We start from the raw sequence: 25,802 nt of genomic DNA on the forward strand, positions 1-25,802 counted from the left end.
TTTTGTTTTTGTTTTTCTTTTCTTTTCTTTTCTTTTTTCTTCTGTTCGTGTCTTATTATTCTTGTCTTTTTGACGATCTCTTTTTTTTTTCCCTCACAGGTTGGGGAGGAGCTGATTGGACCGAAGTACTATTCCAAACGGCGATGCCTCAGATCCAAGGCACCACAGGGCTGGCTGTTCGAAGCGGAGAAGATCCAACGGCGGGCGGAGAGGTCAACAATCAATAGGGGACAAATATGAGGAACAGGCGCAAGGAATTGCTGATGATTCCCCGAAGAGACCAAAAAGAAAACACAGTTGAGTCCGGGGTAGGACTGGCCAAGACCGTGAAGAAAGAAAAGAGAGAAAAAAGAGGTATGCGACCAACGGGAGGAAATTAAAGGAAACGGATCATAAAATTCGATAGGGAATTCCGATTGAAGTGGAAGAGGATGGAATTGAAGCTTAGGAGGGGGGAAAATATTAAAAAAAATAAGAAAAAATTAAAAATTAAAATCAAAAGGCCAACTACTTACTTACTTTCACAGAAGATATCCATACGGGCAGTGAGCTACTACTAACTAACTCACTAATGTAGCAGACAAAGAGTCATCGACGAGCCAAAGTCTCCATCAAGCGGGACGCGCATCATGACAGAGCGGAGCTTCCTAAACGCAAGCAGTGGGCGGCGGCAGCCTATAGCTCCCGTTTTGTTCTAGGGTGGTTCCTTTTTTGGGGTGGGGGGAGGGCAACCTGAGTGGGTTCTGAGGATGGACCAGCGGGAGTGGAGCCAATAGGCGCTGGCCTGGACCAGGGTGGAGTGGGGAGGAGGTTACTGAGTTGGGACGCGGGTGGGTTTGGGCGTCCAGGTTGATTACTTGGTGGTGGCTTGGGACCAAATGAGAAGAGAGGAAGGGGGGGAGGGGAAAGGAAAATGAACAGCAGAAAAATCAAAATTCGAAAGAGAAAAAGGGAAAATATATCATGAAGTAATAAGGATGGACAAAAGAAAAATGAAAAAGGTACATGCATTTACGTATGAACGCCATACTGTGTGCAATTTGGTTACTCTGAACGGATAACTACGGAGTACTTAACAGTAATATCTTATTGATGTTCCCCTCTGTAGGTACAGTAACTAAATCAGTGCGGAAAATTTGGTACTAGATGGCACAAAGGTATAACACGCGGTGGCTTGGATGGTTGTGGTGCCTCAAAACGCAGATTATGCGACCGATCCAAGGGAGCAAGCAAATTCTCAGAATCCTCAACCCTCAATAATCTTTCTTCCTTTTTCTCAACCCCCACCTAGAAACCGCGAAACAAGGGAAACACGAACATCCATCACATTTCAGTCCCACCCGAGGATACTACGATCCAACGGCCAGGATGGACCGGCGCTAGCCACTTGGGCGCAGGCAGCGAATCCAGGCCTGTCTAACGTCAGTGGACCAGCAGCCATGGCCCCCCCGGTCGCGAGTGGCGCCCGCAGTGGTCAAGCCTTGGGGCCTTGGGGGCCTCTTGGAAGTTGGAGTTTGGGAGGGTTTGTTTGGTGAGTGCGGAAGGGCGATCTGGCACCTTCGGTGGGTTCGAGTGGAGTCCGTCAAGGAATGGCCTGCGAGCTGGCCTTGGATGGGTGGAATGAAATTAGAAAAAAAGGTGGGTTTCATAATTTTGAGATTAAATAAAATCAATCAATATTGTGAATATCTTATAAGTATCATATTACTTTGTATATCCGGATTATATATAGTATATAAAGGATGGGTTTTATTGATATGTATATCGATATTGATTTCGTAACCCAATTTACTTGAGCAGTGCCGATTAATATGTTGGGATATTATCTGAAGAAGACTTGTCTACTAGTCAAATAGGAGAATTTCGCAAGGAAAGAAGCAAGATTGAATTAGCAGAATCCTTCATGTACTAGTAAGTAGCTAATTAGTATATTATGCGTATACATCGCCGCGAGGCTGAGACACCTGGCCACAAGCCCAAGGCCAGCATCATTCTGCAGCCCTGGAGGCATCCAGAGGCTGAAAAGAAAATCCCAACTAAGACACATGCCGCGTCCGATCAGGTGGAAAAGATGGCCGAATCATTGCCACTGGATAAATATCTCAGGTATGTCAATAATGTATAATAAGTATGCACTATGTTGTACAGAGCGCGGTGTCGTTATAAAAGAGATGACTGTCGATGGGATTCTGATAGGTTGCCTTCTCTCTTGTGACAGCAACTGCTGAGCGTTTTCTGTCGCTTTGATCCATCCGTGCCTAAATGTTGATATCAGCCAATCCATATCCCCCCTACACACCATATATCAAAGATTATCGTAGATTTGATTTGAAGGTGTCAAAGTATCATTCATTCATCAGGCCTCCCTTTTCCCCCCTTCTGTAACCAACAACAATGACAACAACAACAACAACAACAACACATCAACATGATGCATTATACTTTAAAATTCCCACCCCTCTCCCATTTCCCCCCAAATTTATTTTCCCCCGGTGTAACTCAAAATCTAGGTCTCGGGAATGGAGGAGGGATCCATGAAACCTACCTTAGTTTCAACCCTCCCGGTTTCCTGTATCCCCATCCACTTAGACAGGGCGATTCCAGCCATCGTCTTTGACCACAGATCTAAGTGTTACCGGCATTCCAAGTTTTTCTCCCTCCTCCATTTCCACCGTCCGGTCATCTCCGTCGTCCAGATACAGTGTAATAGAAAACAATGTAAAGGCAGAAACTTTTTTAGTAGGGACGGGGATCAACGAGGGGCAGCGGGACCGGGGCCGCCCTGGAAATCAAAAATGGAATAAAATAAATAGAATAATAAAAGAAGAGTAGGCTGTGATAATCCATGGGCCTTGTCACGAGCGGTCTGGCGATGAGGATCGACAAACTTTGCTGCGCTGTGGCTCTTCCTGCCTCTCCACTCCGGTAGGCGCTTAGAGGAGGGGGTCCTGTCTGAGAGGAGGGTTGTACAGTAAATACACTTAGTAGACCAACTAGCTGAGAGGGAGGAGAGGAAAGAAAAAGAGGGGAGGGAGAATTGAGATGGCGAAAGTCAAATTCATTAATCTTCTCCTTGTGGCCGTTGATTTAATGATTAACTAAATATCTTTCGCTATAGTTAGTTTGGTATCTCGGTTAGTTGCTAGTTGGATAGTTAGCATACATAGCAAATTCATCCGTATGGAGGCGGAATCGAACACATCCACCCCGTCTGCACCCATCCTCCCGCCATGTTTCACTTCCCAAAAGGACAGCATTTCACTTCATTCCATCATGCTGAGCTGGCCAGAAGAAAAGAGATTCTGATGATCACGGCCTGAACTTGACTGCCTGCCTGGCTGACTCAGCCGACTCTCTCTCAAGTTGTGAGTCACGAGAAAGATAACTTCCATTCCATCAACTCACTAAAGTGGGATAGATGCAGTCTTATGCATGTCGGTGCGCCTGTCTGTGCCTATCACAACAACAACTTGCATTCTGAGTCGCAGCCATAGCCCTTCCGATGGAGACACTTGCGGGCTTTGCTGGATTGGAGAGATCCATCCATTACTCTCCCCAACCATGTAGCCATCCATAGCCTGCCTCTTTTTCCATTATTATTCAGTCGGTCATTCATTTCCCTTTCTGCCTACGGACGGAGTACCGCTACCCGGGATTTGTGTTCGTTAAGGGGGGGCCCCAGGCGGCACCTGCAGCTCGGGGCGCGTATCAGGAACGCCGCCAATTGAACCATCCCAGTAGTTATTAGTAGTAGTACTTAAGTCCCCGGTGGGTGGGGAAAGCTCATGGAATCTTCGGGCTCTCGGTGTGTCCGGGCGCGGCCCCATCCGATTCCAGCCTACGCAGTATGTATCTATTTGGCGACTGTCGATGCTCACCATCACTAGAATCTCCGTCCTGGTGTATGGTTTGCATGGAGTGGACTACGGGATGGGGCGTTAGTCTCCATCTTCAGGCGCGAGACGGCAATAGTGATGGTTAGTATACGCATGGGACATGCCGATCGTTCAGGCGGTAGTAGTCAAGACTCGATTTCTTCAGAAAGACCGCGGGCTGATCGCTTTACCGAGGCATAGCTAGACAAAAAGTTGAAAAGGATGGAAAAGAGTAAATTTCATTGCTTGAATTGATTCAATTGTCTACGATCATCAGACATGTTCACATGCCTGGGGCTAAGATTGTGATTTTGACCGTTAAATGGACCACTGTATCCACAGAAAGAAGCACGAAGCTCCCCTCGAAGATACCGCGGTGAGTAGCAGGTCGGTTTGCTCTTCTTTGCTTAAAATAAGCCTATACCACGTTGTGATATGACAATTCCAGGCCCGAAGGCGGGAAAAGACGGTAAGGGCCAGAGTGTTGCAAAGGTCGTCTGGGTGGGGACTCATTATGATCCAGCTTGCATAGAAGGCAAGTAAACCATATGTGAGACGGGAAAAGAGAGAAGGGGAGTCTCAACGAGGACGTCGAGTGAAAACACTTATCGAATTCGAAAGAACAGAAATGGGGAATCTAAAGTCATGTCTCATAAAACATTTTTGTTTCGAATAAGATGATCATATTCCGTAACTAGCATGCCGGTAAAAAACCACGACCGCCGCGAATTTGAATCATTTACTCGGAGGGGACTGCGAGATAGTTAGTGGCAAAGTCTCGAAAGATATCGTATGGTGGTTAACATACTGTCGATCTCGCCAGCCTTGACGTCGTCGGAGACGTCCTTGGGGCTGCGGCCATCGACCTGGCAACCGACGGAGAAAGCGGTACCGAGGATCTCAAGGACGGTACCCTTGAGCTCCTTAGCAAGAGAGCGGTGGCGCATCTTGCGGGCGATCTCGATGATCTCGTCCAGAGGGATGGACTTGCTGTGCTTGATGTTCTTCTCCTTCTTGCGGTCACGGGGAGGCTCCTTGAGGGCCTTGATGACCAGGGAAGAGGCGGAGGGCACAACGGAGACCGCGGCCTGACGGTTCTGGATGGTCAGGCGGACGGTGACACGGAGACCCTTCTATAATACCAAAAAGATGCTGTTAGCACTGTAACCTCCTATGGTTGACCCGGACGATGTGCTTACCCAGTCACCAGTGTTCTTGGCAATATCTTCACCGATCTTCTTGGGGGACAGACCGAGAGGACCAATCTTGGGGGCCAGAGCAGACTGGGCACCGACCTCACCACCAGTCACTCTCAGGTGGCTATAAAAAATCGTTAGCAGCTGCGTCAAAGATTGCGCCGAGTGATCTTCAGAATATGCAACTTACATGATCTTCACCTCATTGGGGTCGAACTTGGGAGCTGCCCAATGGGATACATATTAGTTCGCCTATTCGATTTCACCAAGGAGATGATACTTACGCATGGCGAGTGCGAAAGGTCGTCAATCGTCCTTGGAAGGTGTCGGGGTGGATAGTACAAAGAAGGAAAGAAAACAGCCGTCGAGGCCGGAAGGATATTTAGCTGCCGTTGCGCCTGAGCTAAGCGAGACCCAGAAGCGGTAAGTCTCGTAGGGCTCAACCCAATGTCTGTCACGTGACCATATTGGGACTATGAGCTGTCTTCCCGAAACGGTAACTACTACTATCTAAGTACATAGTCCTACTTAGTACTGTGAAAGATAATGGTAACTGATCCACTCCATGATCCACTCATATTACGAAATTTGTTTGTATTCAATTGGTGAATCTAGGTAGTTGCTATATTCCAGGGTAACGAACAAAAATCAATAACCGCTAAAGATACAAACGACCCGAGGACTGGCGCAAACCGCCCCTTGCTCTCGTCATGGCCATTACCTCGTCAAATCTAGCTGGTTCCGGAAACAGCAAGCCTAAAGCACCGGGTTAGCAACGGATTAAATCTTTGTGTTGATCAAGGAAGGACTTACTTCATGAGATGGTCCATAAAAGTCTGCAACGAGACATCATCAGTGAAGATGGTCTGCGACGTCACACCTCCGCCGTATCCTCCTGTTGTGTGGGTAGTAGATGGGTTCAGCTTAGACAAAAGGAAACGAGCCTGGGAGCCACCAGCATCGCAAACGATGAAACGGGGCAGCGGGAAACGATCGGAAATCAGTTCCTGTGTACCTAGTTAGCCTGTATCCCGGCAAAATTGATATGGTATAAAACTAACCCTAGCGTCTTCCTTTGGTTGCTCGAGGAGCACCTTCAGGTTCTCGTAGCCCTCCTGATCCTGGTAACCAGCCTTCCTCCATTCCGCGATAGTCTCACCGTGGAAAATCAGGATGTGGAAGAAAGTGTCCAGAAGAAGGATGTGAGCGGGCTGGATAGAAGCCGAATCCAAGAGCACAGGTTGGCTTCCTTCGTGTTCAAGGGAGTAGGAATCCAGAGTTGGCTGAATCATAACAAGAGAGTCGCCAACATCTTCGTGGTTGAGCACATGCCGGTAGAAAGCAGTCTCGTCAGGCGAGTTGTTGAACACCTGCAAGAACTGGCTTCGGCGCAGGTGGAACATGAACTGAGGGTAGAGGGTGAAGTTCTTCTCCAACCGGAATGACGTAGGGTCATCTTTCCGGTAGTCGGCGAAACGAGAGCAAAGTCTGATGAGCATCCGGTCAACCCATCTGAGCACATCGGGGCCATCGTCCACCTCGGCCTTGAACACGGCGATGCGGGCCATCAACACGGCAGCTGCTTCCTGATCGAAAGACTGCGCCAGCGTAGGGTCGCCCGCAGGACCGCTGAGGGGCCGCGCGACCGTTGTGACCCGAAGGTGGTAGTGACCCGACGAGTGCTGGTAGTATGTGAGAAATTGCATCATTCCCCTTTGAGGGCCTGGCTGCACTGCTGCAGGGCCACCCTGGTTTGCTATTTCGAAGTAGACGCCGTAGCTCGAGGCAGGGTCGATACCACACATCTTCCATGCGCAAGTGTTGCCGATACCGCATTCCGTTTCGCCGACAGAGCTCGACTTCTTGTTCAGGGAAACGGCGTGACCAATAAGGCCGGTGACCTTCAGCTCCTTGGTAGTCAGAACCTCAAGAGATGCATTGAAGCCCATGAGTAGGTTATCGTTAGCATCCTTGTCGAATATCCTGACGAACGACTGCTTAAATTGTGAGGAGGTGAAGCTGTCTGTGAGAAGGATATGTCCGCCGGTGTAGTTGGCAAGGTTCTTCATCTCCAGCATACCGACCTGATCGAGACAGCCGGCAAAGACATCAACAATATGTCCGTTGTTGGCAGCACGCTTAGCCATGTTGTCATAGAACTGGAAACGTCATTAGTACCGTGAAAGCACACAAGGCAAGTCGGATCAGCACGCACCTTGACAGCCTTCTTGTAATATTTGATGTTATCGCGGTCAATATCGTGGTGTGAACGGATGGGCTCCTTCAGCTCAGGTCCGACGACGTGGCCGGGACCCTCAGTGGCCGGACCACTGGTGAAAACCATGATGCGGCCACCAGCATTCTGGAAAGAGGTCTCGAGTAGACCCACGGCGACGCTGAGAGCAACACCAGTGCATCTGAGAGGTCGCTTGTCGTTCGCAACAGGCCACGGGTCACGCTGAAGCTGTTCGAGCACGTTCGTGATCTGGAACTCGGCCTGCTGAACGGGAAGGAGGAACCGCGCCGCAGGGCCAAGCGGGGGACGCGCGGGTTGCTGGGGCATGTTCGGACGGAGTCCGGAAGCAAGACCAAGCATCTCCTGGACCTGCTTCGCGGCGTATTCCTTGCTGCCGCGGAACACATAGGACTTGGCGCACTCAGTGTAGCCGAGTTCATGTACTTGTGCCTGTATTCCAGTCAACAATGCATCCTGACATGAACCAAATGTAGATGGATGGTTTATGTCCCTACCATTGTACCGTATGTGATCAGACCAACCAACGCGTTCACAGGCAGCAACGACAGACTCATGATCAGAGAGTCCTTCAAGGCCTTCAGGCTGTCATCGTCCTGGCAGGTATCGACAACATAGACGAAGATAGGGGGAGCAGGGGCGGGGCGTGCCAATTGGTACTCGATTGTCGTGCTCATCGGGTGAAGCTCTGGGGGTATCGTGCTCTCCGTGATATCCTTGTAGTGAGGGGGCAGGGGGTTGCGCATAAGGCAGAAGGGGCATATCCAGATGCGGGCCCGAACGTCAACGTTGCTATGCGATGTCAGCCAAGTCGTTCATATAGCCATGCCTGCTAGCAGTTGAGAGGAAGCCATACGCATAAGGATTCAGCACCGCCCGACAAGGCGCCTTGCAAGTGACGGGCTCATATTGTAGCAACGGAGAGTCTGGCTTCTCCTTGAGGGGTGTGTAGACGGCACCGATGGGGACAACAAGGCGGGATGCTTCCTGTCGAAGCATATGTTAGCAGAAATAGGGAAGAGGGTTCCATAGATCTGACGAACCATGCGAGAGCTCGGAAACGTGTTCCAGCTGAGTCTGATGCCATCGCGATCCTCGACATCACTCCATTGGTCCTTCAACGCTTCGTAGTCCATGTTGGCGGCCTGGGGGGAACGGGATTCCGTAACTGGAAGATAACGAGTGGGAGGTCTAATCGGGCAGGAACAAGGCCAGAAATAACAAATTCAAACAACACAGACCGGTTTGCAGGAGGTCCCTCCTATATCACAACCCAGTCACAGAATGGGCAACGCCAGCAGCTGTTGTCCGGAGACTATGCGGGGATCAGGAGACTGTTGTGTGAAGCGGCACCTGTTGCCATAAGGCCAGGTTGCAGCATCACCGGTCGCTGCGGGCACCCGTACACCGCGCTAGTGCGCTTTAAATACCCGCTCCTCTTCCCTCCACAACAGTTTTTCTTCTTTTTCTTTCCAAATATTCTTCACAACGCCGACTCCTTTCCTTTTCTATGGCAGCTTCCATCCACCCAGTTGGTGATTTTGTCTAAAGTGTCGAGCGAAGAGTAAATTAGACCCGTTGCTGGGCACCTGGCTTTGAAAGGACGTTTTGTTACTTTTGGATAATCTGGGAATCAGCTGTGGTCATATGCCCTTCTATCACCGCTACTATAGTAAATTTACGTGTAAAAAGAGCAATTGATGTGCGCTCTGTATTATATGTTTCGGTGCATTCCATGCTCTTAATTTATACATAAAATATCTACCTATGAAATGGGATCAATAGCGTCTACCCATTTCCAAAAACAGCCTGACCCGGAACGCCCGCATGGTGGAATATCCGCAAACCGACAACCAAAATGCAAGAAAGGAACGTGGCTTCGTGGACCTATCACAGTGATGTTAGGCATTCTTTGGTGCCTTCCCCATTTGCTTCAGGAGATAGCTGCGCTTGAAGTAGGTATTGGGGTGCACGATGGTGTCGAGGTCAGTTTGGTTCCATGTACCGTCTTCCTTCACTCTCTTGATATCTGCTTTGTGGGTATGTTCGAAGACCCTGTTGCAAGCAATATGGAAACGCATCTTCTCAACATCCTCTCGCACTCCACGTAGGACGTCTCTGTCATTGACTCCTGTGGACTGAAGAAGACCGATCAAGTTATCGACAGAGAAGTGGCGGTACGGGCAGCCATGGGTCTGTCCGACTCCCGGATTCGAGTCACCCAAGATCTTCTGGCAGGAGTACGGAGGATATCCCCGGCCTCTGCGGTTCTGATCACCGCCCACATCGCCGTAAGCGTGGCGGATATTGTACTTGTACCGCGAGTTGAATTCGTCGTCAGTGAGCCCTTTGAAGCCTTGACGCCAGAAAACAATGCACTCTTCCAGCGACAGCCCAATTCCTTTGAGGAAGAGGGTATATTGCAGTCGTCCGTAGTGCTTCAGGTGGTTGTTCTTGCGTAGGTTCATGTGAAGACTGCGCATGCATAGTGGGAAATGCTGAGATAGTCGATCAATGTTGTTCGCTGTGATCGGGGCGCCATCAACAAATCCCTCGTTCTCCGTGTATACCGACTCGGCACTTCCAAAGTTCTTCGAGAGGTGATTCAAAATTGGAGTGAGGCGATCATCTTCATCCAAGCGCGGCAACGCCCGACTTGTGAGCTGGGAGATGTCAGTACCATAAAACAGTCCGTATCTACTGCTCTGACATACCTCAAGAGCGCGCTCCAATCGAGCCGTAAATTCTGCTATGATCATGCTCAGTTGCTCCCTACCGGGCACATATGCTTTCCCCTTGGATAGGAAAACAGCCCGTCTCTCTACCAACTCCGGGACTTTCTCCCAGTCCACCTTATACCAGGTCTCATCATCAATGCGACGTAGACCCGGGGAAGCGGCGAGTAATTGTTCCGCCAATCTCTGTTTTTCCTCATCATCCACAGGCTCCCAGTCCAGATTAAGGCTCTCGATGAAGGCGCGTCGTTCTCTGGTGTCGTCGCGTTGGAAGCGGAACCTGAAAAGCATAGTCTCTGCTCTCACGAAACGCCGACGGAGTTCCTCTGTGGCCGAGAATGCGAGGCGTAGAATAAAGTGAGAATAGTGATCTTTCTGGCGTTCATTCTTCAATCGTTGATCCGCAGCACCGTTAGAGGAGGATGTGTTGGAGGATAGAGGGAGATATTTCTGGAGGTGAGGAGTGATATGCGCTTCGGTCTCTGCCGGCGACTTGTTTCGATAAGAACAGGCTTCAATCTCAGCCAAGACTGTCGGACATTGTGAGTATATATGATACACTAAGATCGGAGATTAAGTAACCTTTCAATCGATCAATAGCCCATTGCTCAAATTGTTCGAGGGTGATCTCGTCGGTCGGGGGAACCTCATAGAAGTTTAAGCGATGCGGATAGTCCTGTTGCTTGAAGACCGGAGTCGCGAATTGTTTCTTTTTGTGGTCGAGGGTTGCCCTTCTCTTCGGGTCAATTCTGCGGAAGTCTTGTCGGATCATCTTGTTTTTTTTTCAACAGCGATTTGAACGCTATTGAGATGCTCAGCCGTTGCTTGATCCGCTGCAGTTCAGCAACACATGCTGGATGGCCTATCGCGCGACGGACGCGAAACGCGGCGGACAACGCGCCATGATCACGTGATACACAAATTAATGTAAAGCTCGATTAGGACATGTCAACACCGCAACGGTGACAGCAGGGATACCGGCCTTATTTACAGGGTAAAGAGATTCACGAGTATGTACTGAGTTGCGTCTCAAACATACCATATGAAGCACCCGTTAGTGTCATACTCGAATAGGGAGATATTGCTTGGCTTTGCAAGTAATGTCATCACAGGCTCACAATGAAGCCTTATGGTTGAAATAGCCAATTCCATTCTTCTCCCCTCTGCCTGCTGGGTATCTGGTATCTGTAGTCCTAGTACCCTACATACCGTAGTTGCTACGCCCAATGGACGGAATGAATATACCAAGAAAGCCGAGGTTCCCTGTAGAGATACTACCCTATACTCTACGCCCACAAACGGATCGTAAACTTAGCATGTGAGACAGCAAATGTTGTCTGCCCCTCTGCATGATACTTGTCTTCGCCCGAATTCGGAGTTAGCTCTCCAAAAGAAGCAGTCAATTGCATTGCCAAAAGCCGACATCCCATGCGTCGGGAAACGCTCCGATCTCCGCTCACCGATTTCCTGAACAGGGAACCATCTACAAACCCCACGGAAGCGCGTGCTTTCCCCGGCTTGAGATTTGTCGACGTATCAGCTGAGCACCGACCTTGCCCGATAAGCTGCGCGCACTATTATCTTCCTCTACCGGTCCTGCATTCCCTGTCTACACTTTGTTAACTGTTTCTCTATGCCGCAATGGAGATAATATAGTCTGCCGCCGTTCCTCCACTTTCCCTAGACTTATTGTTGAGGTACCTACCTTCGCCCTACCTTCAACATATTCGACGACCCGGCTGCACCAGAGCACCGGACTACCTTCAACCCCGAGAACCCTATATCAACAAATAGCATAATCGAGCAGCGCGCGAAATGACCGCCACAATCCGGCAGCTCAGAAAAGCAGCCCGGATTATTCTCATCGGTGCTCCTGGTGTCGGCAAGGGTACGCAAACTGAGCGGCTCCTCACCAGATACCCAGAGCTCGCCTCAATTAGCTCCGGCGACCTTCTTCGTGAAAATGTCCGGCGGAAGACACCTCTAGGTAAGTGATTCTGAGCTTTAAGACCTTGAGTTTGCAAAGTCCGTGGAAACCAGAATCTGTCTAACGATTTCCGCACCCAGGCCTTCAAGCAGAAGCCACAATGCAGTCCGGCAACCTTGTCCCCGACTCGATGATCCTCGATCTTATATCCTCTGAATTTAAATCCCGCGGCTGGCTTTCGTCAGCGCCGACTTCATCGATATCGCCCTCTGCATCTTTTATCCTGGACGGCTTCCCGCGCACCGCGACCCAGGCCTCAAGCCTAGAAACCATCGTCCCCGTGAATTTCGTCGTCCACCTCGTTACACCTCCTTCCGTCATTCTCTCTCGCATCGCGTCGCGCTGGGTACACGAACCGTCCGGGAGGGTTTACAATACCGATTTCAATGCGCCTAAAGTTCCTGGTAAGGACGATGTCACAGGAGAGCCTCTGACTCAGAGAGAAGATGACTCGATCGATACGTGGAAGCAGCGATTGCACAAATTTGAAGAGACGAGCAAGGCATTGCTAGAACATTATCAGCGCAAGGGCTGTTTGTGGCGTGTCGAGGGCGACACAAGCGACGAGATCAGCCCGAAGCTTTTCGCAGAAATTGAGCGGCAGTTCTGCTAGAATTCCTTCTGCTAGAGTTTTTACACCTGATGGTCTTCTATCCCTCGCCCCCGGTCCTATATACCTTCTTGTACTATATATCGGTTATATCCTGATCCTTGTGTTTGTTGGCGTCGCATTCCTGCAGTCCTAGAAGGGCAGCAGATGGGGACACTGCTTTTTTGTACCACTTCTTCACCCAGAGACAGCTGACATTTTTCGTGGACGAGTTAACCTAATGATCAGTCTAACGATGTTAATGAGTGCTGCAACGGTGGATGACCAGACTATTATCTATATCTTTCCGAATATACAACCAAAAGATTAGCTGCGCAATGCAGAGACATACATAACGACAAGGATATCTATCAGTATCAGCCGTATCATCATCAGAACTTATGCATCATGCAACCACCCCCCCAAAGCACACGAACGCCTCCGATTGCAAATTAAAAGCACAACACAATCACCAATATCAACAAAGAATAAGTAGAAGCCACCCTACTTCTTCCCCTCCCCCACATCTTCCATCCCCGTCCTAGTCTTAAACTCCCTCGGACTCTCCCACGCATCCCTATTCTTCTTGAACCCCTTCCACAGCCCCAACCCCCTCGCCTTCGCCCACCACTCCGCACTCCGATACTTCTTCTCCATCACCTCACCCCCAAACTCCGCCCCAACCTTCGCCTCATACACTGTTGCCAACCCCTTCCTCAGCATCTCATACCCGACATCGCGCCTGCGAAACGGAACCGGGAAATCCAGCGCCCGCCGCACAAACACCGTCGCCACCACACGCTGATACTGGTCCTGTCGATGCACATATATCCGCACGCGCCGGTTTATCAAGTACCCCGTTAGCCACTCGTGTGCTTCTTTGCCGAAGGGTTGCGCGGGGCGTCCGAAGTGCGCTTGTTCGGGGGCGTCGACACCAGCTATCCGGACATGGATCTATTTGATTTCATTCTGATGTTAGAAATATAGCCCCCGGTAGCATACACGTAGATTTAAAAAGAGGGAGAAGTATACATACAGTCTGATCTCTCAATTCCTTTCGCGTCGTGGGAACCTTCTTCCAGGGTACCCAGCCCCAACCCGCGAGTCTTCCGCCGGGTGTATGATAGATGCGAAAGTTGTCGCCGTCACCGACGCTGGTTACTTTTCCCAGGATGCTGCGGCGACGGTAATATGCGGGCGTGATGTTGACTGCTGTGGGGAACCGGCGGAGGTAGTTCCGGTGCAGGGTGAAGGCGCTGAGGATGCCAGTTGTGAGAACTAGAGTTGGGATGAGGGTGCGGAGTTCGGTGAAGGCGCTCCAGTCGAGTAGGTTCTTGGGGTCATTGTTGTTGGTGGTGGTAGGGTGGTCATTGTTGGAGGCTTGCGTGTTGGAAGCCCATGGCGGCCATCGCATGACGGCTCATGCTAGGACTTTCCGCTCCGTATCTTTCCTTTGGGGGTTGCGCGGTGATGGCGCCGCTTTGGAGGGGAGGGTGCGAGTGGGTGTGTAAGATTTCGGAAATTAGTTTGGGGAGAGTTTCTGGGTTCGATGTTTATTCGGGCCGTACGTAGATGAGCTGTTGCCGAGGTGAAAGTTTGGCGGTCAGTGAGCTCCATTTGCCCCGGAGGTCGGAGGAGTGGTCTGCATATGGTAGTTATCTACGATTTGAGAATCTCAATTATTGGTTTTACGAGAGTGCGCTGATACCCCTTATGTGATTTTGGGGTACAGCACAGTCAGTTAGTCCCTTGCCGCAGTGCGATGATCCTTTTGATGCTATTGTATGTTCTAGATATCATGCTGTTATTATCTATAGACAACTGCAGTAGTATCTTCGGTCATACCAAAAAACTGACAGGACAGGCGAAATCCCACAACCAGTGCGCCGCAGTGAGGATAAAAACAAATTCGTACAATAAAAATGGTAGTTACCGAGCCATAAATTAAAATCAATCAAACGTCTATTTGAGGGTCGCCGGAAGACTGGTCTTCGCTGTCGATGCAGCAGAGTCCGCCAGCTTCTTGAGCTTCTGCTCTCTAATCTTGCGCAGGTATGCGAAAAGAAGAACGAAGATGAGTTCAACCCTGGTCGCTGTTAGCATGTGATTGCGCCCCTTAATCAAGACCGAACATACCTCTCCTTAGTCATCATCAGAAGGCCTTGCACAAGGAGACCCTTCATGATCTGGGGCCCAATTCCCTTGAATAGGGACAGGAGACCCTCATTCTGCACAATATAGCGCATAACTTCGCCGAATGTCTTGAAAGGCTTTCCTTCGCGGCTTGGAGGTGGGCGGGACTGGAGGCCGACCTTGGCCACGATCAATGGCTGCGTCGCGATAGTAGCTAGCGCCTTGGAGAGAGCGCCGAGGACTGCAAAAGTCATTGGTTTGGCTCGTAAGATATGGACAGTAACAGGGTTACTTACGGAAAGCCTCCCAAGGCTTCAGACTGTTCTTGCCTGGAAAAATGATATCTTTGAGGCGCTGATAGGCGCCGTATGTGATTGCCGGGTTGACCACCAGGATCAAACTAGCTTTGAGTCCTCTCCATAGACCAGTCCAACCATCTTCGCTATCGACAATCTCCTTTCCAGTTTCAATCAAACCCTTCCTCTCGTCCTTGGCTTGTGTCTGCTGCCGTGTGGTGATTACGGCAACGGGAATAGTGAATATCTGGGCGACCGCGCCCGCCACGGCACCGAGGGAAAGCTCAATGGCAGTTCCAGGAGGTTTAGGGACCTTGTTAGATGCCATATAGAAGGCCCTCACAACGGTGTACCAGTAGAAGTAGGCGAAGTTGGTGGACGCCACACCGATGAGTGAGCCAACGATTCCGGAGTATAGACCTTCGACTCCTTCCTTTTCGACAATCTTGGTGATCGCATCTAATGTCGATTTATAGTGAACTGTTTCGGAGTTCTCGTCTTTCGCGTCGTTTGTCTTAACTTGTACTTGAAGCTTCGTCTTGACTCTGTGGATTGACGCATGGTTATTAGCATATCCTTTGTTTCCAGTTCTAAAGCGACACAGGCACTTGCATACAGATCGAGAGGGTAGACCAAAGCGTTCGCTAGAACTGCACCTGTAGCACCTGCAACGGCACTTCCCCAAGGGGAAAGTGCGGGCTTCGACTGGCCTGCCATTCTTGTAACGAAATGGTATATTTGGTGGATTGAATGGATGAGGTATTTGGCGTAACGAGAAATGCGAGAAGAATATCGACCAGCGTCCCAAACCGTTTATGATACACTTTGACCGAAATTCCAGTATCGGACTTATTACCTGAGAATAATATGGCGGTGCGGAATAATAATTGGCGATATTTCGGAGCGGGGACTCCCAGGAGAGTCTAGCAGCTCAGTGTGTGTGGAATGATCGGAGGGTGACAGGCTGTCTAGACTGTGTGAGGGGACTCTGGCGACCGCAGTGTTCACAGTTTGAAGCGATCACAGACAAAGCGTTGTCGAGTGCCTGGTCAGTGACAGACAAAACCAGAAGCCCGGCAAGCAGCACTATGAGAGCAGGGATACTCCGAACAAGCAAGACAGGCAGATGAACCTCGGCGCAGTGATGGCGCGCATGACGAAACGAGCCTCGGTCCGATGGCCGGCCTGTTGATCGTTATCACTTTGGGTCACCCACAGTTTCCTGCCCACTGCCGACTCTCCCCACCGACACGCGACGCTATCAACTCCATACTATTCTAGTACCATCATTCATCGGTACGCCCGCCACCATTCACGTTGTGCCTGTTCACTGTTGCATTCACGCTGGATCTTCGTGACTAAGCATATAAAGTTCCTTATCTTTGGGTTGGCTGGTAGTGCACGTTCCTCTCGTCTATTGCTTGGGTCTGGCGCAATCCTTAACGTTGTGGACCTCGGATGTCATCATCGGAGATACTACGGTCCCCTTCGGCATGATCATCAAGTAGTGTGGTACTGCATCACATCTGATAGGTGCTAGCCGAATCTGTAGTACTTGCAGAGAGGCTGGCTCAGCAGAATGTCTAGACCGAACGCTGCGTCTAAAAAGTTCTTAGTGAACCAAGCCTTGGTATTTATTTCACTCTTTCCTACTTACCACTCGATGTCGATCACCATAATAAAGGTTCTTCGGACTAACCGGTAGCCAGAAAGCCGAACGAGATGCATCTAGTGCTCTTACTCAAGGCCAGGCCCTTGAGTCTGCCATTGACGCCGCTGAAAACTACATGAAGGCGCTGAGTCTGACTACCGAGTCAAAGGACAGACAGGCTCTCGATGCTAAATGTAAAGAATGGCTCACTCGAGCAGAAAGGATCAAACAGGACAAGGACTGGCAGGCGGTTCTCCAAATTCATGAGAAAAGCGGTCTCACGGCGCGTTTCCCCAAATCCACACGTAAACTTACCACCCGTGAAGAGATCATTCTGCTCGAGAGCGCAAAGCTGAACGGCTTTATCTTTCCTCCATGGAAAAATGCGCCGGGCCCCGAGGATTTTGAGAAGGGCGATGAAGGCCTTTTTACGTAAGTGTACTCAAGTCCCTGATGTTGGAAGCTTCGTCAAATGTTGATGTCCAATTGCTGACTGGATCCAGTGACAAGCCAGACCTTCATCTGTCTAAACTGCAAAGGCGCATTCTGGCAGGCTGGGAGCGTCCCTTTGATTTGTTGTCCAAACATGCAAATGGTATCGATGGCCTGAAGTCAACAATGCCTGTAATGTCGGTCTCGGGCCCTACAGATCTTGTACAAGATATGTTGACCGACTGCTCCGTCGTTGCCAGTCTTTGTGCTGCTACATCAAGGTCAGAGCGTGGTCTAGATAAGGTATGAGAAATATCAACGTGACATTTTTGCAAGAAACAAGTCTCTAACAATTGCAGCACCATCTTCCCATAGTCTTCCCCTGCGAATATGGGCAGGTAAATCCAAGAATTTCTCCTTCTGGGAAATACATTTTTCGCTTTTATTTCAATGGATGTTTCAGGAAAGTTGTCATTGATGATCGCTTGCCTGCGTCCAAAACATCAAGATCACTTCATGTTGTCGATCGGAACCACCCTAACTTCCTATGGCCGGCCTTTGTAGAAAAGGCATATCTGAAGCTTCGCGGGGGTTATGATTTTCCTGGGAGCAATTCTGGTACAGATCTGTGGGTCTTGACAGGTTGGATTCCCGAGCAGGTTTTCCTTCATCAGGATGATGTGACTGCAGAGCAACTCTGGAGACGGCTATTCAAGCGCTTCCGGAATGGCGATGTCCTATTGACGATAGGTACGGGCAAATTAACCGAGAGGGAGCAAAAAGAACTAGGCTTTGCGAGCGAACACGACTACGCTATTTTGGATATGAGAGAACAGAGAGACCGTCGCCAAATGCTTGTAAAGAACCCATGGGCAGGCGATGATGCGATCACCGGAGATATTGCAGACAGTTTCGCACTTGGACACACATCTCACACCCCTGCGTCCTCTTTACCTAGAACATATTGGATGGATTGCGAGAGTGTCCTTCAGAATTTCGAGAATCTGTATCTGAACTGGAACCCGGGAATCTTTCGCTATCGGGAAGATATCCACTTCGCATGGGACCTTTCGACTGCCAGAGGGGTGGCTGGCTGTTTCGCGAAAAATCCTCAGTTTGCCGTCACCTCTGAGGTTGGCGGCAAAGTTTGGCTACTACTTGGGAAGCACTTCAGGTCGATTCATCATGACGAACAAACTCAGGTGCCCCAAGACGATCTGGAACCAGGATTTATTAGTATCTACGTGTTCAACGCAAACGGGAAACGAGTGGCATTGAGTGAAGGCGCTCTTCATCGTGGACCATACGTTGACTCGCCAAATACTCTCATGAGACTTGAAATGCCCCCAGGCACGACCTACACTGTCGTGGTGTCCGAGCAGTCATTGCCCGCTGTCAGCCAGAACTTCACATTGTCAGCTCTGTCCGACAACCCTTTACTCTTGGCGCCTGCTCAGAACCGATACGCTTGCCTGACAAAAACTCAGGGATTGTGGATGCCTTCCACGGCAGGAGGAAACGCCGAATCTGCCCGTTACCCTTTCAATCCCCAGTTCCGACTAGAGGTTCATGACGATACAGATATCTCCATCCTGCTGGAACCATCGGAGCCGGAGCTCGCTACGCATGTCAAGTTATTCTGGTCCAATGGAGAGCGTGTGACTAGGGTTCGGAATCGCGATATAATCACCGATAGCGGTGACTACCGGCGTGGCGGGTCTCTTGCGGAAAAAAAGAGACTTGGCGAAGGGGTGTACACTCTCGTCTGTTCAACCTTCGCCCCGGACCAGCTTGGACGATTCACACTCTGGATTTCGTCAGCATTACCGTGCGTCGTTAAACCGCTTGCACCGGAGGCAGCTGGGCGACGGGCGGTCATATCAGATATTGGAATCCTGACTCCTGGAAAAGATCGGATGCTGGCTTCCTTGGAGACCAAGCGCTTGACCCGCATTAAACTGATAGGACGGAGCAGACTGTCTACGATCGGGAATCGCGCCGTTGGCCCGTCCCCGATGTTGATGACAGTAGAGCTGGGTCAAGGGCCGTACAAAGAGATACTGGCTACCTCTGAGGATGGAAACCACAGTGATGCGATATCTGGAGTACGAATTGAGGATTTCGATCTGCATCCGGGTCTCGCAGATCAGGGTGGGGCCTGGATAGTCATTGAGAGAATCGGGGGACCTGGGGGACAAGTTGAGGACCACTTTGAAGTTGAAGCTTTGGCCGAGGAGCGGGTGGATATCGGCGAATGGATTGTTGAGGATGCATGATGGATGGTTTTCTATTGCTTGTGGCGGAGGGTGCTTTGTGGGACTGGCATGGGTTAACCGGCGTGGGAAACGGCGTGAAAATATGTGATATCCATCATTTAGAAACTAGCTACAATTTTCGGTCAGATATGAATATTACTTATTATGTAATAAAGGTGATTGAATTGATTCTAAAGAGAGAATCTTATTTCGAAGGGTGATAGAGAATGTAGTATTTTGTACAACAATGGATCGACCATCCCGATAAAGCCCAAGTCAGGAACGCTAGGCCGACCCGAGGCCAGCTTGGCGCAGTTCCACCTCCAACGTCATCCCCGCCCTGCATCGTGCATCTTTCTCCTGCATCCTAACCGTTGCAGCTCTGACCTCCTGGACGTCCGCGTCCCACCCAACCCTATGGCGAGCAATATCCCCGCTAGCTTGAGATCCGCCGACATTGGGCGATACGCGTTGCGGGCAGCTCAGCTCGAACGCGCGAAGCCCGTTGTTGCCTACTGGTGTAAGTGCTGTTGATTGCGCATGCTGCTGCTCAAACAGAAGCCATATGAACTGACTAACGGTTGCTTCTCAATTACAGGTAATTTCTGGATTGTTAATCAGATCATCGGACGGGGACTACACACTTCTGACGACGATGTCAAGCAATACACAACGGACCTGGTGGACAAGTTGGAGCAGGTACGTCGGGCGCACGACACCCCCGCTACGATGGCGCGCACTCCCTGGAGACTTACACCTCTTCTCTCTGAGTTCAGTTCAAGAGTGAGAATGTCGATAATGATGCGGTAACCGATGCGGTGGCAGCCAATGCCTACGTGGAGCAGTTCGGATTGGAGGTCCTTGGCCGTGCGGAGGCGACTATGAAGGCCAATAAAGTGACCAAGTGGGTTGTTTTCGTGGGAGACTATCCGCACCACCGCTGACCCGTAATTAGACAGACGGCCGACACATTCCAAGCCGCTGCTACGTTTCTCGAATTGTGTCAGATTTGGACCAACCCTCCGGAACCTGAGATCGCCGCGAAGATCAAGTTCTGCAAGTACCATGCCGTGAGGATCATAAAGGCTATCAAGGCGGGAGAGGATCCTAATGCGTCCAACCCGGCACCTACTGAAGAAGATGAACTCGAAAGTGAACTTAGGGGTATGGAGGCAAAGCAGGACGATCCCGAAGTGCAGGCCATCGTGGGATCGTCAGCCGCACCACCTGGGCAGCCTTCTGTTGAAGAGGTCCCTGATAAGTCTACACAACCCTCACAATCACCCCTTAGTCTCCCGCAACCGCCGACCACGTTTGCCGATGCTCCAGCTGCTCACTACGGTGCAGACCCCATGTCTACTTCGAACATGGAGGACGATGCGGAGCCAGGCGCACCGCTGAACCTTCCCTCGGCTCCAGAGACTTTCACTTCACCTGCTCCTTCCGTGCCCAACCTCCCAGATACGCCCGCGGATATTGGTGCAAAGCCTCCGCAAGCTCGTGCCGACTCGTTCCACTCTTTCCCTCCCCCGTCATCCATCCCGCCTTCGAGCCCGTCGGCAGCATCTCACGATGCAAGCTCGTTCTACACCAGACCGACAAGCGGTGTCGCTCCGCCTCCACCGTTTGTACAGTCTTCCTCTGCGACAGCACCTGTAGTTTCTCGCCCTACTCCTCAGAGTATCCCGTCATCCACACCACCTCCACCTGCACCTGCCGCTTCTAGTTCCAGTGGGGTGAACGCTCAGTCACTTGACGATCAAGCTATAGCTCTTGCTCAGAAGCATGCCCGCTGGGCCGTGTCAGCCTTGACATTCGACGACGTCAACACCGCGATTAAGGAGCTGAAGAATTCACTGCGTTATCTCGGTGCAGAGTGAAATGATGTGAGATGAGTGTCTGGGACTGACGTATTTGAAAGCTGAGAAGCATAGAAAAACCCTAACCTGACTAAGCGATGAATATCAAGACCATATTATGACAAGAGCTCATGCTACATCCAACCTGATAGTGTACAGTAATGATGATGAACCACTTCAAGTCTTTTCAACAATGTAGTTCCTCTTATACGATATCGTATCTTCGTTCCTCACCCATTTCCTGCTTATACTTGACTGTTGCATCTAATAGGTCCTCTGCCCAGCATCTTCAGCGTCTATTGCCATGGTCCGCAAGCCTACGTGTTCCTGGCCTAGGTCAAGAGCTGGTTTAGAGTCGAGTTCGACCTGGCTCAAATGCCCAAACAACCCTGTCTGCAACATGATATTGGCAATGATCGTACCTTGTTGTGCAACACTATCAAAGAGTCGGTTTTCTAAGCAGGCTGTATTTTCCTGTATTTAGTTCATTCTCCGATTAACTATCTCTCACTCTCACCTCTGCTTTTAAACAAGCACCGAAACACCCCCACATCGCTATAGCGACGGATTTCACTCGTATTCACTTCACCTCTCAGCACTACATACTATATAAACACGGCAAGAGCACGTGTCTTCTTACCTACCTTTGCTCCCTCCGTCCTATCCTCCCCGCGTCTTCTTCTCTTTACTACCTCTACATCCAAAATACACTGACGCCTTATGTTCCGCTCTCTTTCAACTTACCCCTTCAAGTCCTCAAAGCAGAACTCTGCTCCAGACCCAGGCACCAACACCATCATGTCTTCTCCCTCAAGCCCTGCCTGCTCCAGCAGTGGCGCAGAAACTATGAAAGAGCTTCTAGATCGCGGTGAAGTCAAGGCTTCTTGGCGCGATAAGCAGTTCGTTCATTTCTTGGATCTCAAGGAAGAGTACGGCCGAGAGTTCCTTAATCTGGTGAAAGAACACGTTGAGCCTAACGGATTCGAATGGACCGATATCCTCACCTCTGAGAACGAACGACGCGCCTGCGCCAAGGATTTTGTTGCGCAGTATGGTCTGAAGTACTGGGGCACTCCGGCGAATAGAAAGAAATATCTCCAGGAGGAGTCCCTTGCGGATGAGAAGACGCTTTGCACTTATCCCGCTCAGAGTGAGGAGTAGGTTTTTGTCTCCTTTCTTTATTTACTTCCCTTCATTTGTCGTTATTTCTCTCTTTCTTTTCCTCTTGTCAGGGCCGATCCCAAAGTGCGCTTTTACTAGGGACGGAGTTCCTAGCTCCTAGCAACACTATCGTGCAGAAGACTAAAATGCTGAGCCATCAGACTCAGTACGCGTCTTCACTATACGCTTGCTTCTAGGTCCCTTCTAAGGGAGGCCCTAGGGGTTGTCAAACTTCTTTCTTTCTTTCTTTCTCTATGATGGATTACACTCCCGGATGATCTGGCTGTGCTAATCCTTGCGTAGGATCGTTCGAACGATTGAGATTTTATTATTAAGGAAGGCGAAGGGCTATTCCAGACTAAGCCAGGAAAAGGCAAAGGTCTGCTTTTTTGTTTCCAGTTCATATTCTGAACGCTTTCCTTCAGAACTAACATGTTTTACGGAACATTTAGCCAACACAACCGACTAAATCACCCTTTGAATCCGCTAGCACGAGTAAGAGAAAATCTACTCTCAAGGAGACAGACGAAGACACCGACAAGCCCGTGTACAAGACGCGGACCCGCAGTACCCCGAGCGCCATTCGGCCGTTCAGGACCAATGTCTGTGAATCTGAACCCGAGGCTGAATTCCAGAGCAGTGCGGCGAAGAAGACTAAGAAACAGCGCACGTCTCTAGCTAGATGCTACACGGGAACCCCAGAGCTCCAGTTGCCACCCTCGAGAGGGAAGGACAGTATGTCTGCTCCGCATCAGGGCACGTTTGTACACCGTGCTGCTTCTCGATATGCGAAAGATACCAAGTTTCCAGCTACGGAGGGCAGTCAGAGTGTGATAGCTGCTGCTCAGTATGCACAGGATACCAAACTTCTTGCTACGGAGAACAACCACATCGGAACGACTGCTTCTCAGTACTTCAAGGATACTAAGTTTCTTGTCACGGCGAGCAACCAGGTTGGAATGGCCCCAGTGTGGCTGCCATTCACGGATTTCAATCAGGCAACGGAATTCCTGGAGCACATGGCGAAACAATGCAACGTGATGGAGTGGAGCCCCTCAGTGCAATTGAAGTGGGAATCGATGCCGCCTCAGGTCATCGCAGCGTCGGTCAGGTTTGACTGGTCAGACTTTGAGATCCGCGTGCGTCGAGAGTGTAATGAGGATCTGCTCCTTATGTTGCAAGAGTTGTCCAATGCCTGGCAAGCCGAGGATGAAGGAAAGGAGGGCGCCTCGGGATCGGTCTTCAAGATCAAAGTGATGCTTCACATTGGCATTTGCTGATCGTACCCACATGCTTGATATCTGTACCTTTCTTCCATACTGGAGTTGGATTAGTGCATGTCCCCTGTCTTGAAAGAGCAATTTTACATTTGTACCCGGTTAAAACCCTGATAACTGTTTTACTTAAGAAGGCCTAAAAGACAAACGACCAAATAGTATGGTAGAGCTAAGCTCTTAGTAACCTAACAGTCCCCAACATCTAGAACTTGAATCCAGAAGCTGGCAAATCCCGTGAATGAGATAGTATCAAATCCCGTAGAGGTATGACTAGTGGCAACTACTCGAAAGTGGAAATGTTAACCATCTTAAAGTACAAGGCTTTCGGCAAAGAAAGAGAAGATTTCCCCGTTGTGGGTACAATTGTGAGATTAACATGATTTGATCCCGCCACTCCTACTGATTATAACTTACCCCAGAGTTATGTATTGAAGTCAGTGTCACCAGGTGTATCATGGTATTGGTGGGGATTCTTTTTCCGGTAGCACATTGTTGTCACATGTTATTGTCCTCTTTCAGAAAAGCCATAACACGGATAGATATGTGGTGAGGAAAGATGCCTTAGTCTGGAAGCGGGCAAGCAACCATGTGCATAGCATAATGATGGTGTGGTGGCCAGGTTTGTTTTAGAATTCCAGCTACTCCTTTAGTTGCATGAAGTGCACGGCAGTAGCGTAGGATAGCTAAGTCCAGCACGAACCACGGGCTGACGATCGGCCACGGTCCATGGTACAGCGAAGCATATCGCCTGGGGAAGAAGAAAAAAAGGAAAAGGTCGGAGAATTAACGGCAGGCTTTTGACGTCAATTCCCTTCCTTCCTTATTTCCCTTTGACCAAATAAGTAAGTATTTGCAAATGCCGAGGCATCTCCGATCCTTTCTGAAGGATTGGGGGGTTTACGTGGACATTGTACACCGACCTCATTGTCGGCAATGACATGTAGAACCATTCGCATCATCTTCAGCATCATTATTGGCGGCGTTATAGCAGATGCTATGCTAGAATCGAATAGGCCAGCATTGCCGTAGAGCTTGGCTTGTCTCAATTGGGTAGGATATGGGGCGAGCCATGATAACCCCGTCGAGAAAAAAGATCCATTCGCAGACGAAAGCACGAAGCGCATTTGGAATCGCGCGCCGACTAGGCTCTCTCTTGTCCGTAAAACTTGGAATCAAAGTCAATAGCGCCCGCTTTTACATTTCGACCACCGGGCTTGTCACTGCCGGGAATAATCGCCGGCAATGGTGGAAGGAGAGCAGTGCTTAGATGCTTTTCTGGAGGTGACAGTGAGCGTCTTTGGCTTTGACCTTTCCCAATCAACCAGGGTGTGCTTGGAAATAGTCAGATGCCGAAGCTATGCGCAGGAAAGGAACTAACTGCGCGACGCACAATAATATTAATGATCTTGGAACGATTCCCCACCAGCCCTGACTCGTAATATGAGACGCAGATCATTTGATTATTCCCTGTAGGTGATCACACACTTGCCTTCGCGCTGCTTCCTTCTGGCCGTGTCGCGATCACTTTTCGGGCTTTAGGAATGATACGTCCGCCCTGTTGTGGTGGCGAGTGATCGTCTGCTTATTCTGGACCTTTCATGTTCCGAAGGGATTCGCGTCTTTCGAATCTTCCTGCAGTACCTCCTCTCTTTGTTCCTCCACCACCCCCCTACCCTCTAAGCCTCTTAGCCTCTTAGGCCTCCTGCTACCCACTTAAGCGGCGGGACTATGATCGGACGGTGTCCCTGAAGAACGGAAAACGTCCCACAACGCGCGCTTGGCAGGGGAGGAGATGAAGAATTAATTTGTCGGCTCTGGTCGGGTCTCCCGAGGACTCTAAATTTTCCACTACTGTACGAGGGAATAATCAAGCGGGAACATCCACCGTGCTGGCGAAATTTCTAGACGCAGCGCTAGCGGAGTTCGTTCGGCATACGCTTGGGTTCGTAAGGAAGACTTTCACTTGCGCTTCCGGTCGTCCAGCGTTATCCGCGGTAATTATGTTTTTTTAGACTCCGGGAAATCAAGGGTGACGATGATAACGAAGGATGGAGCTTGGTTATAGTAAATGAGGAGTTGAGCCAGAGCTAACGTTGTAATAT

The 25,802-nt window shown here is 50.1% G+C and overlaps 11 protein-coding genes across 11 annotated transcripts; 6 read left to right on the forward strand and 5 right to left on the reverse strand.

Moving 5' to 3' along the window:
* The first annotated feature begins 1,919 nt into the window (after nucleotides 1-1,919).
* On the forward strand, nucleotides 1,920-2,572 carry BDQ94DRAFT_152342 (uncharacterized protein). The gene is made up of 2 exons (XM_026767949.1): nucleotides 1,920-2,258; nucleotides 2,546-2,572. The coding sequence occupies exon 1, from the start codon at nucleotides 1,934-1,936 to the stop codon at nucleotides 2,123-2,125; it is 192 nt and encodes a 63-aa protein (XP_026621249.1). The 5' UTR covers nucleotides 1,920-1,933; the 3' UTR covers nucleotides 2,126-2,258; nucleotides 2,546-2,572.
* BDQ94DRAFT_152344 (uncharacterized protein) lies at nucleotides 2,397-2,777 on the forward strand. Its single transcript, XM_026767950.1, has one exon. It carries the CDS (start codon nucleotides 2,429-2,431, stop codon nucleotides 2,615-2,617), a length of 189 nt encoding a protein of 62 aa, XP_026621250.1. The 5' UTR covers nucleotides 2,397-2,428; the 3' UTR covers nucleotides 2,618-2,777.
* Nucleotides 2,778-4,100: 1,323 nt separating this feature from the next.
* BDQ94DRAFT_152349 (60S ribosomal protein uL11) lies at nucleotides 4,101-5,403 on the reverse strand. The gene is made up of 5 exons (XM_026767951.1): nucleotides 5,356-5,403; nucleotides 5,262-5,295; nucleotides 5,075-5,195; nucleotides 4,684-5,008; nucleotides 4,101-4,628 (listed from the first exon to the last, which is right to left on the reverse strand). The coding sequence occupies exons 1-5, from the start codon at nucleotides 5,357-5,359 to the stop codon at nucleotides 4,615-4,617; spliced, it is 498 nt and encodes a 165-aa protein (XP_026621251.1). The 5' UTR covers nucleotides 5,360-5,403; the 3' UTR covers nucleotides 4,101-4,614.
* Nucleotides 5,404-5,597: 194 nt separating this feature from the next.
* sec23 (GTPase-activating protein SEC23) lies at nucleotides 5,598-8,645 on the reverse strand. The gene is made up of 7 exons (XM_026776996.1): nucleotides 8,369-8,645; nucleotides 8,182-8,312; nucleotides 7,823-8,117; nucleotides 7,287-7,757; nucleotides 6,133-7,230; nucleotides 5,885-6,078; nucleotides 5,598-5,827 (listed from the first exon to the last, which is right to left on the reverse strand). Exons 1-7 carry the CDS (start codon nucleotides 8,459-8,461, stop codon nucleotides 5,803-5,805), a joined length of 2,307 nt encoding a protein of 768 aa, XP_026621252.1. The 5' UTR covers nucleotides 8,462-8,645; the 3' UTR covers nucleotides 5,598-5,802.
* Nucleotides 8,646-8,803: 158 nt separating this feature from the next.
* Nucleotides 8,804-11,136, reverse strand: BDQ94DRAFT_152352 (DNA primase subunit PRI2). Its single transcript, XM_026767952.1, has 3 exons — nucleotides 10,643-11,136; nucleotides 10,040-10,590; nucleotides 8,804-9,988 (listed from the first exon to the last, which is right to left on the reverse strand). Exons 1-3 carry the CDS (start codon nucleotides 10,830-10,832, stop codon nucleotides 9,227-9,229), a joined length of 1,503 nt encoding a protein of 500 aa, XP_026621253.1. The 5' UTR covers nucleotides 10,833-11,136; the 3' UTR covers nucleotides 8,804-9,226.
* A 471-nt stretch (nucleotides 11,137-11,607) lies between these two features.
* On the forward strand, nucleotides 11,608-13,234 carry BDQ94DRAFT_152355 (adenylate kinase ADK2). Its single transcript, XM_026767953.1, has 2 exons — nucleotides 11,608-12,047; nucleotides 12,128-13,234. Exons 1-2 carry the CDS (start codon nucleotides 11,876-11,878, stop codon nucleotides 12,658-12,660), a joined length of 705 nt encoding a protein of 234 aa, XP_026621254.1. The 5' UTR covers nucleotides 11,608-11,875; the 3' UTR covers nucleotides 12,661-13,234.
* On the reverse strand, nucleotides 12,901-14,299 carry BDQ94DRAFT_99705 (thermonuclease family protein). The gene is made up of 2 exons (XM_026776997.1): nucleotides 13,673-14,299; nucleotides 12,901-13,590 (listed from the first exon to the last, which is right to left on the reverse strand). The coding sequence occupies exons 1-2, from the start codon at nucleotides 14,048-14,050 to the stop codon at nucleotides 13,141-13,143; spliced, it is 828 nt and encodes a 275-aa protein (XP_026621255.1). The 5' UTR covers nucleotides 14,051-14,299; the 3' UTR covers nucleotides 12,901-13,140.
* Nucleotides 14,300-14,366: 67 nt separating this feature from the next.
* On the reverse strand, nucleotides 14,367-16,135 carry BDQ94DRAFT_99710 (putative peroxisomal carrier protein). Its single transcript, XM_026776998.1, has 4 exons — nucleotides 15,682-16,135; nucleotides 15,066-15,610; nucleotides 14,773-15,010; nucleotides 14,367-14,722 (listed from the first exon to the last, which is right to left on the reverse strand). Exons 1-4 carry the CDS (start codon nucleotides 15,780-15,782, stop codon nucleotides 14,599-14,601), a joined length of 1,008 nt encoding a protein of 335 aa, XP_026621256.1. The 5' UTR covers nucleotides 15,783-16,135; the 3' UTR covers nucleotides 14,367-14,598.
* A 175-nt stretch (nucleotides 16,136-16,310) lies between these two features.
* Nucleotides 16,311-19,582, forward strand: BDQ94DRAFT_152358 (calpain-like protease PalBory). The gene is made up of 4 exons (XM_026767954.1): nucleotides 16,311-16,695; nucleotides 16,775-17,148; nucleotides 17,220-17,451; nucleotides 17,508-19,582. Exons 1-4 carry the CDS (start codon nucleotides 16,645-16,647, stop codon nucleotides 19,422-19,424), a joined length of 2,574 nt encoding a protein of 857 aa, XP_026621257.1. The 5' UTR covers nucleotides 16,311-16,644; the 3' UTR covers nucleotides 19,425-19,582.
* Nucleotides 19,583-19,792: 210 nt separating this feature from the next.
* Nucleotides 19,793-21,444, forward strand: BDQ94DRAFT_99719 (uncharacterized protein). The gene is made up of 4 exons (XM_026776999.1): nucleotides 19,793-19,923; nucleotides 20,002-20,102; nucleotides 20,180-20,307; nucleotides 20,359-21,444. Exons 1-4 carry the CDS (start codon nucleotides 19,821-19,823, stop codon nucleotides 21,281-21,283), a joined length of 1,257 nt encoding a protein of 418 aa, XP_026621258.1. The 5' UTR covers nucleotides 19,793-19,820; the 3' UTR covers nucleotides 21,284-21,444.
* Nucleotides 21,445-21,982: 538 nt separating this feature from the next.
* On the forward strand, nucleotides 21,983-23,703 carry BDQ94DRAFT_162945 (uncharacterized protein; the record flags this gene model as incomplete). Its single annotated transcript, XM_026769640.1, has 3 exons — nucleotides 21,983-22,419; nucleotides 22,727-22,802; nucleotides 22,876-23,703. 3 exons carry the CDS (start codon nucleotides 21,983-21,985, stop codon nucleotides 23,701-23,703), a joined length of 1,341 nt encoding a protein of 446 aa, XP_026621259.1.
* Nucleotides 23,704-25,802: the final 2,099 nt, after the last annotated feature.

The sequence above is a fragment of the Aspergillus welwitschiae genome (assembly GCF_003344945.1).
Source record: "Aspergillus welwitschiae strain CBS 139.54b unplaced genomic scaffold BDQ94scaffold_47, whole genome shotgun sequence".
Lineage (NCBI taxonomy): Eukaryota > Fungi > Ascomycota > Eurotiomycetes > Eurotiales > Aspergillaceae > Aspergillus > Aspergillus welwitschiae.

What these genes read in the sequence shown, in the direction of transcription:
- BDQ94DRAFT_152342 (XM_026767949.1), top strand. Translation starts at nt 1,934, where the DNA reads ATGCGTATACATCGCCGCGAGGCTGAGACACCTGGCCACAAGCCCAAG.
- BDQ94DRAFT_152344 (XM_026767950.1), top strand. Translation starts at nt 2,429, where the DNA reads ATGATGCATTATACTTTAAAATTCCCACCCCTCTCCCATTTCCCCCCA.
- BDQ94DRAFT_152349 (XM_026767951.1), bottom strand. An exon ending in CCCAATGAGGTGAAGATCAT is followed by an intron (nt 5,196 to 5,261) that starts GTAAGTTGCATA and finishes GATTTTTTATAG; the next exon opens with CCACCTGAGAGTGACTGGTG. An exon ending in CCAAGAACACTGGTGACTGG is followed by an intron (nt 5,009 to 5,074) that starts GTAAGCACATCG and finishes TTGGTATTATAG; the next exon opens with AAGGGTCTCCGTGTCACCGT.
- sec23 (XM_026776996.1), bottom strand. Translation starts at nt 8,461, where the DNA reads ATGGACTACGAAGCGTTGAAGGACCAATGGAGTGATGTCGAGGATCGC. An exon ending in GCGGTGCTGAATCCTTATGC is followed by an intron (nt 8,118 to 8,181) that starts GTATGGCTTCCT and finishes GACATCGCATAG; the next exon opens with CAACGTTGACGTTCGGGCCC. An exon ending in AACCAAAGGAAGACGCTAGG is followed by an intron (nt 6,079 to 6,132) that starts GTTAGTTTTATA and finishes CTAGGTACACAG; the next exon opens with GAACTGATTTCCGATCGTTT.
- BDQ94DRAFT_152352 (XM_026767952.1), bottom strand. Translation starts at nt 10,832, where the DNA reads ATGATCCGACAAGACTTCCGCAGAATTGACCCGAAGAGAAGGGCAACC. An exon ending in GGCTATTGATCGATTGAAAG is followed by an intron (nt 10,591 to 10,642) that starts GTTACTTAATCT and finishes AATGTCCGACAG; the next exon opens with TCTTGGCTGAGATTGAAGCC. An exon ending in GATTGGAGCGCGCTCTTGAG is followed by an intron (nt 9,989 to 10,039) that starts GTATGTCAGAGC and finishes GACATCTCCCAG; the next exon opens with CTCACAAGTCGGGCGTTGCC.
- BDQ94DRAFT_152355 (XM_026767953.1), top strand. Translation starts at nt 11,876, where the DNA reads ATGACCGCCACAATCCGGCAGCTCAGAAAAGCAGCCCGGATTATTCTC. An exon ending in CCGGCGGAAGACACCTCTAG is followed by an intron (nt 12,048 to 12,127) that starts GTAAGTGATTCT and finishes TTCCGCACCCAG; the next exon opens with GCCTTCAAGCAGAAGCCACA.
- BDQ94DRAFT_99705 (XM_026776997.1), bottom strand. Translation starts at nt 14,050, where the DNA reads ATGCGATGGCCGCCATGGGCTTCCAACACGCAAGCCTCCAACAATGAC. An exon ending in AGGAATTGAGAGATCAGACT is followed by an intron (nt 13,591 to 13,672) that starts GTATGTATACTT and finishes GAAATCAAATAG; the next exon opens with ATCCATGTCCGGATAGCTGG.
- BDQ94DRAFT_99710 (XM_026776998.1), bottom strand. Translation starts at nt 15,782, where the DNA reads ATGGCAGGCCAGTCGAAGCCCGCACTTTCCCCTTGGGGAAGTGCCGTT. An exon ending in TTGGTCTACCCTCTCGATCT is followed by an intron (nt 15,611 to 15,681) that starts GTATGCAAGTGC and finishes GTCAATCCACAG; the next exon opens with AGTCAAGACGAAGCTTCAAG. An exon ending in CTGATGATGACTAAGGAGAG is followed by an intron (nt 14,723 to 14,772) that starts GTATGTTCGGTC and finishes AACAGCGACCAG; the next exon opens with GGTTGAACTCATCTTCGTTC.
- BDQ94DRAFT_152358 (XM_026767954.1), top strand. Translation starts at nt 16,645, where the DNA reads ATGTCTAGACCGAACGCTGCGTCTAAAAAGTTCTTAGTGAACCAAGCC. An exon ending in GGCGATGAAGGCCTTTTTAC is followed by an intron (nt 17,149 to 17,219) that starts GTAAGTGTACTC and finishes GACTGGATCCAG; the next exon opens with TGACAAGCCAGACCTTCATC. An exon ending in CAGAGCGTGGTCTAGATAAG is followed by an intron (nt 17,452 to 17,507) that starts GTATGAGAAATA and finishes TAACAATTGCAG; the next exon opens with CACCATCTTCCCATAGTCTT.
- BDQ94DRAFT_99719 (XM_026776999.1), top strand. Translation starts at nt 19,821, where the DNA reads ATGGCGAGCAATATCCCCGCTAGCTTGAGATCCGCCGACATTGGGCGA. An exon ending in GCCCGTTGTTGCCTACTGGT is followed by an intron (nt 19,924 to 20,001) that starts GTAAGTGCTGTT and finishes TCTCAATTACAG; the next exon opens with GTAATTTCTGGATTGTTAAT. An exon ending in AAGGCCAATAAAGTGACCAA is followed by an intron (nt 20,308 to 20,358) that starts GTGGGTTGTTTT and finishes ACCCGTAATTAG; the next exon opens with ACAGACGGCCGACACATTCC.